The following is a 9,199-nucleotide window of genomic DNA, read 5'->3' as shown; positions in this document are numbered from 1 at the left end:
TCATCATCATCACCATCATCAGCATCATCATCATCGGCAACAGCAACAACGTCATCCTCACAAACACTAACTTCATCAACAACATGAACAACACGTGTTCATCGTAAACGCCTATCTCTCAATCCATCCATCCATCCATCCATCCATTTATTCATCCATTCATCACTCATCCATCTATCTATTCATCCATCCATCCATTTATCCGTCCATCCATCTACTCTTCTATCTATCTTTTCATCCATCTATCCATTCATTCATCCATCTATTTAATTATTCCTCTTTCACTCTATAATATAGTTATCAGAGTAAAATTTTTTTTATAAGACTCTACAATATTCTCTAAATAGCATTAATAACATCAACTCTGATCGCAACAAATTCATCACATTTACAAGTGGCATCACATCACTTCGCATCATAATCATTACATTACATCCATGACATTACATTACATTACATTAAATTACAAAACATGCAAAAACAATTAACACATACAAAACAAACGTACAAAAACATTTGACTCATACAAGCAAACATACAAACACACATACAACATACAAAAGAATGAAACATACAAATAAAACAATTATATTTATAAAAAAAAACATTAACACGTATGTATGCGTATCGTTTCTATGCAAATGAAAGAAAGAGTTTTAAAAGAAATTAGTGAGCAAGAGAAAAAAGAAATAAAGAGATAGAGAAAGAGATAGAGAGAGAGAGAGAGAGAGAGAGAGAGAGAGAGAGAGAAGGAAGAAAGAGAGAAAGAAAAGACGAACGAAGAAAATGAAAGAAAACAGAAGAGAGAATGCCCGGTGAAAATAAATGGACTCGCCGTCGTTTATATTAGCATCCCACGTTAATAAAGGAGCATTAGCTGGACGCTGTGCACAATTCTCACATCCGGTTTTCACTCTTCCACGCATTCGATTGTGTGAGCATGCGAGTTTGTATGTGTGTGTGCGTGTGTATGTTTGTACGTGTTCGTATGTGTGTGCGTGTGTTTGTATGCGTGTGTTTGTTTCGTTTGTTTGCGTGCGTACGTGCGTGTTTGTATGTGTGTGAGAGCGTTTGTATGTGTGAGTACGAATGTGTTTGTTTGTATGTGTGTTTGTGTATGTGGTGTTTGTATTGGTGTTTGTATGTGTGCTTGTTAGTGCATTTGCATGTGTTTATGTTTTTTTATGTGTGATTGGAAATTAATATTTAGCATTATAGTGAGCCAGCTGAATGCACACACACTCCTAAGAAGAACATGATCAATTGTAAGTGCGCTGGTTATCATAATTTCATTATCATTAATACGTTTGTCAGTTCATCATCATTTTTATCATCACTTAATTGTCATCATCGTCTGCATCTTCACCATCGTCATCATCTTCACCATCGTCGACAAATGCAAATAGCAATTGCCCTCGCGATCAGCTGGACATAATTTTCAAACATCACAATGACGTCACTCATCAGCTCGTCACGTGATCGCAGTAGTTGGTTACGTTATTAATATGATGGAGGAGGAGGAGGAGGAGATGATGATGATGATGACGCTGTTTGCGGCGATGATGACGATACTTTTGTAATCGCTAAAAATTACATCAGAGTAAAAGCAGAGTTATCGCTATCATCATTATCATCACCATCATCTTTTTTTCTTCATCATCTTCTTCTTCATCGACATCATCATCTTCATCATCATCATCATTGTCATCAATGTCATCCTCACAAATTCATCACCATCACCAGCGTTTTATCACCCCAATTACTCTTATAGTACCCTTGTTAATTGTAGTTCTTATATCTCTATTGTTGAGATGTTTCATTTTTTTCTCCCCCAACCAAGAACAAAAAGCTATTTATTCTTTATCAAATAAAATTGAAAATAAATATAGAGCGCTCTATAAACTTATTTAATGAACGCACCCTCACGCGGTCACCAACGATGACGTCACGGTCGTTATTTATTGTTTACTTAATGACTTCCGCTTTGGCGGCCATTTTGTCTCCATGGCAACACCGACGCAAAGTCTTCGAATGCTGGGCTGGCTGCGTGTGTGTGTGCGTGTGCGTATTTTGTATTCACTTGCATGAGGCGTGTTTTGGTATTTTGTACTTTTATAAGGCGTATTTTGATATTTGTTGTTTTCATAAGGTGTATTTTGGAACCCACCCACACAAGAAGGTGCACACAACGGCACGCAAATCGCCGCATCATACACGCACATTTCATGCGAAAGATGCGGATTTCTGTGCGTTCGAGCCAGGTCTTTGCAGTACTACGACCAGGCACCTTAACCGCTACACTATCTGGTCGCCATGTATGCTAGCTACCTAACTACAAAAACAACAACACTAATTTTTCATAATCAAAACAATAACAACACTAACAACATCATCAAGCAAACAACAACACTAACAATAAAACCAATACAACAGCAGCAACAACAACAACAACGACACCAAAACAACAACAGCAACAACACTAACTTCTCATAATCATCCTTACAGAAGAGTTGTCCATCTTTCGAGAAGCACGTGTAGTTGAGTGTCTGTTGGCAAGCACAGCATTTAACGCAACCTGCACGTTTCATTAAATGTTACATTGCATTAATTACAATATTATTTTCAATTAATTAATATTAAATGTGAATAATTAGCAATTAAAACTTGAAATTAATTGGAGTTAATTAAATTCATTTGTAACTGTTCAGTATGACGTATGGGTTAATATTTTTAAAAAATCTCATTACATGTGAATAGATATAAACCCCCGTCAGTTTCACTATTTTCAATACATTGCTACGATTATTAAATAACGTATGTAAATTTATTTTATAATATTAAAATTTATTCATAAATATTAAAATTTTTCGCAACCTTCATGCCAGCATTCGTCCTTGACCCTGAGCAAATACTTGTCCTCTATTGGCTGGCAACATCCTCTGCAATGTTTTATGTCAACTATGCCCATCGTTGTTTGTTTGTTCGGTCGTTTGTTTGTATCTGTTTGTTTGTTTGTTTTTATGTTTGTTTGTTTATTTTATTTAACAGTTTGTATTTCAATGTTGTACAAATGATTTTGTATTCAATGTGTTTTTGACATGGTATAAGTTTGTTTGTGTGTGGTGCGTGAATGAGTTCGCCGAGATAAATCTGTATGTGTGAGTTATTGAAGTGTGTGTGTGTTGTTTATGTGTTGTGGAAATATGTTGAAAATTAGAGAAAAAAAATACTTTTAAGTTTAGTTAAGATCGTCTTCATGCATAAAAATGATTTCATATTATAAACTAAATGGATCATCGTATCGAATAAATTTAAATTCAAATAAATTTATTATTTCCAAGTAAGGTTCCAGTAAGAGATGGCAAGTACAAAAATAATCACATTCCAACCTACAAACCAGCTACGAAATTTAAAAAAAATATAACGAAAATACTGGCACATTAACTCTCTCTAAAACCAAAAAATGGTCAAGTAAAATGTTTAAATATAATTTTTCAGACAAAAATAACACCAAAAACCATAAAATATTCAAAACATTCTCTCCCATCTGCAAAAATATTTTGGTTTTGGCAACGGGTAGAATTTTTTTAACACAATGAAACGTGGAAACGAACTTTTTATGAGAAATTCACGGTTACAAAATGCTTATAAGTTCAATTCAAGACAAATCATAATTTTATATTAACGTAAAAAAACTAATGAGACGAATAAATTTTATGTTTACAACAGTCTTTGTATTTGTGAATTTGATTATTGAAACCATCGTAAATTATCATTAGATTTATGATTAAATTGTTGAAAAACAAATAAAATTAAACAAAAATCAAATCAAAATAAATGAAAATAAATGTAAGAAAATTTTTATTTAACAGATTCATAAAATGTCCACACATTTTATAGATCGATTTATAAACCAGTCAACATAACCAGCCTCTCATTGGCTGACTGACCGTTATACTCCAACCTGATTGGACGGTTTTTCAAACTGGGAGAAGTCTAGAAACTTTGATTGGCAGTTGATGCTCGTTTAATGCCGGCACGATTGTTTTTGTTTCTATGATGAATGAAGTTTTTCATTATTTTTTGTATGTTTTTATGTTTTTATTTGTCTGTTTGTTTGTTCGTTCGTTCGTTTGTTTGTTTGATTGTTTCTGTTTGTGTACATCTATGTTTGTTCATGTAGGCGTATGAGTTTTGGTTTGTGTACGCTTAAAAAGCTGTGCTAGTTTGTGTGCTATTGTGTTTCTTGTTATATTCGAAATGTTAATGTCGAACGCATCAATGATTATTCATCGCATTTTTTCATTACAAAATTGTCAGTAAATTGAATAAAAATTGATATTTTAGAAAAATTTTACAAAATAAATTTGTATTTTTGATGGCCGAGATGAGAATTGTAAACTCGTAACTCTGTCAGCCCTTTCTATTTACAAACTGTAAGCCTGCAACTCCGCTACTACCTGCCTTTCTGGGAGTTCACTCATGTGGATTGTGAAGGGACAACAAATAACTGGAATTCGTCCGCTTGGGGCCGTTGTGTCATTTCGCCTTTTTCATTTTCCAAATTTCTAATTTTCTTAAAAAATATTGAAACATATTTGTTTTATCTTAAAAATCGTAAACATAAAAACTCATTCGCACAGACACATACACACACGCGCGCGCGCACACACACACACACAAACACACACAACCATCTATATACAACAAAGTGTATATAACAAACCACATTCAAACACAGCAGAACAAGTGCGCACATAGAAACAAACATACACAGAGACATACAAATATATACAAACAAGTATTCAAACACGTGAACACATACAAACAAGTGAACACGTACAAACATAATACACACGTACATTCCAGCTTGGTGACATACCATCCAAACACTTTGCATATGCAAGTCGAAAGCTCAACCTCCATCATTACCATCATCATCATCATCTTCTTCTTTTTCTCTTCTTCTTCTTTTTCTTCTTCTTCCTCTTCCTCTTCTTCGTCCACTTCATCATTGTAATCCTTATATTCATCATCACCATCGTCATCATTTCTTTTACTATCATCATCGTCTATCATCAGGCTGATTATTGTTTTAATTTTATATTCATAGTAAAAACGATTGTTAATAATAATAACAACAACAAGAAAAAGAAGAAGAAAAAGAGGAAGAAAAAGAACCCATGATTGAAGAGTTTAGTTTAGATAGACGTTATTATTATTTATTATTTGTTATTATTATTATTATTATTATTATTATTATTATTATTATTATCTCAAGTGTGATGTTATGAAGACGTGTTGATAGGGTCGCTTAATTGGAACCTTAAGTTTGTTATTGTTGTTGTTGACGATGATGATGATGATGATGAGGATGATGATGATGAGGAGGAGGATGATGATGTTATTGTAATATGAAAGTTCATCATCGCCATAATGATGATTGTTGATGATGACATCATCACCATCATCATCATCATCACCACCATCACCACCACCATCATCATCATCATCACCACCATCATCATCATCATCATCACCATCATCATCATCACAATCATCATCATCATCATTACCATCACCATCATCATCATTAACTGATGATTAAGTCATTAATTTATTTTTAATTTTTGTGGAAATTTTAGGGCGAAGGTTTAATAACCTTCTGTTTTAATCTTTAATTGGCTTCACACACGCAACCGTATTAGCTACACATAAACTGTGTGTTTGTATGTTTACGTGTGTGTGTGTGTGTGCGTGTGTTTGTTTGTGTGTGTATGTGTGTGTTTGCTTTGAAGTTTGTATGATGAAATACTTCATAATAGTATCGTTGTAGTAGTTTTCCAAATATTACAGACTGAATGGCTTCATCATTCATCTTACGATGCATTAAAAAATGTCATCAACAACTCAAATGACAACACTAACAAAAAATTTAGGCAACAACAACAAACACATTAACAAAACTACCAACACGTACACACATGCGCACACACACATACATACACACATATACAAACAAATACAAGACACGCACGTACATATCTTCACAGATACCTATAGACACATACAATAAACACTAACGCAAAAGCACACACGTATATTTACAGATATACACAAAAATCACATATACACATGTACACACTAACATAGACACACAACCACAGTCACAGACACACACACACACACACACACACCGTGGCAGGTTGGAGTGAGTTGTTAAGTCCGCTCGAATGGACGTTGATCGTTGGGAATGAATGAATGAATGAGTGAGTGAATGAATGAATGAATGAGTGAGTAAGTGAGTGAGTGAGTGAGTGAGTGGGTGGGTGAGTGAGTGAGTGAGTGAGTGAGTGAGTGAGTGAGTGAGTGAGTGAGTGAGCTTGTGAGCGAGTGAGTGAATGAGTGAGTGGGCGAGTTAGCGAGTGAGCGAGTGAGTAAGGGAGCGAAGGAGCGAGTGAGTAAGCAAACGAGTTAAGTGAATTAATCAATTAAATAGCAAAAGAAAAACTTAAAAAATAAAAGAAAAGAAGCATGGATGGATGGAGAGTGACTGAATGGGTAGGTAAGTGAGTGAACTCGCATTAATTTGTCAGTTATGGACTTGTTCTTTTTCCGTGATGATGATGATGAGGAGGAGGATGATGACAACGATGATGATGATGATGACGACGACGACAACTATGATGACAAAGATGATGATGATGACGATGAGGATCATGATTATAATGATGACAATGGCGAAAAATTACAAACAATCAAATATGACCTAAAAGAGTTTACTAATAAAATCAAACACACAGCACAAACAAATAAACAACCACACAAACAAACACACAAACAACCAGTCACACAAACAATCAGTCACACAAACTCCACAGCAACATAAACAACTACACGCACAAACAAACACGCACAAGCAAACAAACAACAACAAAATCAGTGAGGCATGCATGTTGTGTTGATGATACGCGCTGCTGAATTCTACTGAAATGTTCAGTGAGATGCTAATTGCGCTAAATCATTCTCTGTGGTCAATCTATCGACCACAACAACGACAATAACAACAACTACCACTACAACAACTACTACATCAATAACAACAGCTTCTATCACATTAATAACATCCACAACAATATCAATTACAAAGTCATTACAATAACAAGGGAGACATTAAGACATTAATGTGTTTCACAGTTATATCTAAATTCAAATAAAACAACATCATCATCGTCGTCGTCGTCATCATCATCATCATCATCGTCGTCGTCAGCTTCGTCATCATCATCATCATCATCGATAGAGTAGTGACACACGTAAATGCCGTCAGCCATGATGACATCTTCATCTTTCATAAGTTGATGTTGCGGCTGCTGTTGTTGTTGTTGATGTTGTTGTTGATGTTGTTGTTGTTAATGTTGTTGTTGTTGATGTTGTTGTTGTTGATGTTGTTGATGATGTTGTTGTTGATGTTGTTGTTATTGTTGATGATGTTGTTGTCGACATTAATATCGTTACTATAGTAGCTATTAATAATCTTTCATTCAGTTGATGCTTTATTGTTGTTGTTGTTGTTGTTGTTTTTTTTTCTAAAAATTAAAAAAAGATCTAGTTATGTGCCAGTATAAATTATTTATTTATTATTAAACCATGTGCGAAACAAAAATTCATGAGTTAGAAATTGAAATATCGTCTGGCTGGTTGGATCGTCTTTACCATACATACTTTTGCTTTGTTAGTATAAAAATATCACTAAATATTCATAAACATTAATTAATATTTATGAATATTATTAAATTTTTAAATGTTCATAAATATTTTTAATATTCATGAATATTATTAAAATTTTAAATATTCATAAATATTTATGAGTATTCATGAACATTTATAAATTTTTTTTAAAGAGTGGACACATTTTAAAAAAATTAACGTAAATATACTTTGTTGGAATGTTGATATAATTTGCTATAAATGTTGTTGTTGTTGTTGTTGCACACACACACACGTACACGCACACACACACCCGCAAAACATATATTTATTTTTCCCTTTCTCTTTCTTCCTCTTACTCTTTCTCTCTCTCTCTCTCTCTCTATCTCTTCTCTCTCTCTCTCTATCTATCTCTCCCTCTCTCTTTCTCTCTCGTGTCCCATCCCACACACACACATACACACCCGTAAACATATATTTATTTCTCCCTCTCTCTTTCTTTCTCTCACTCTTTCTCTTTCTCTCTCTCTCTCTCTCCCGTGTCCCATCCCACCACAGAAGATGGTGGATTATCTTCTTATTAACAACCACGCGTCATGTTTATTAACGGTTATGATGATTATGATTTGTTGTCGTTGTTGATGATGATGTTGTTGATGATGATGATGTTGTTGATGATGATGATGTTGTTGTTTATGATGATGTTGTTGATGATGACGATAAGGTAAATCTCGTGTAAATGATGAAGATGATTGAAATATGTATAACTATATATATATATATATATATATTATATATATATTATATATATATATATATATATATATATTAATGATAAACCGTTAAGTATCCACATTTAACACTTATATATACTTGAGCATTTGGCCACATATACAACGTATCAATTCGATCACCGAAGATGGTAATAGATAGGAATACCGGAAAAGTTTTTTCGTTCTATCGTGCTTAAGTGTTCTATCATGCTTATCATAAATAAAAATTCTGGTTTTGAACTCAAGAAACTTGACGATGATTTACCATCTACCTCTATGGTTCGAAAAATTAAACAGAAAGCTAAACTCTACAATATATATAATATATATACACACACACACACACACACACATATATATATATATATATATATTTATATATATATATATATATATTTATAAACAAATCATGGGTTAATTAGAGCGCGCAATCATCCTCATCTGTTACATGAGATATTTCTTTAGCTGCAGCAGGATTAGTAGGACCGCTATGCACATTTTTTTGAGAGGTTTCCAAAATGAGTTTATAACATTTGGTGAATTAAGTGGAAAAATATCTAGCAATATAAATAAGTTGAATATTGATGAAATAAAATTTGAAATTATAAGAATAAACTGAGAATTTAATTAGAAATTCATTCTTCTTAAAAACATTTCAAAGCCTCAGACAATGGAAGCTAACAACAACAACAACATCAATGACATCAACAACAACA

General features: G+C 33.5%; 1 protein-coding gene across 1 annotated transcript in view; it reads right to left on the bottom strand.

Annotated features, from left to right (window-relative positions):
* The window catches only part of HELRODRAFT_113693 (hypothetical protein), a gene marked incomplete at its 5' end in the record, with an annotated part of 10,092 nt that extends 7,124 nt beyond the window's left edge, over positions 1 to 2,968 (bottom strand). Inside the window, 2 exons of the mRNA XM_009024119.1 lie at positions 2,485 to 2,575; positions 2,875 to 2,968. Of these exons, the coding sequence (XP_009022367.1) occupies positions 2,485 to 2,575; positions 2,875 to 2,968 (185 nt within the window). The remainder of the gene's footprint in view (positions 1 to 2,484; positions 2,576 to 2,874) is intronic.
* Between the last annotated feature and the right edge of the window lie 6,231 nt (positions 2,969 to 9,199).

Source organism: Helobdella robusta (assembly GCF_000326865.2).
Source record: "Helobdella robusta unplaced genomic scaffold HELROscaffold_39, whole genome shotgun sequence".
Classification (NCBI taxonomy): Eukaryota; Metazoa; Annelida; class Clitellata; order Rhynchobdellida; family Glossiphoniidae; genus Helobdella; species Helobdella robusta.
This window is presented reverse-complemented; position numbering and strand designations above follow the sequence as displayed.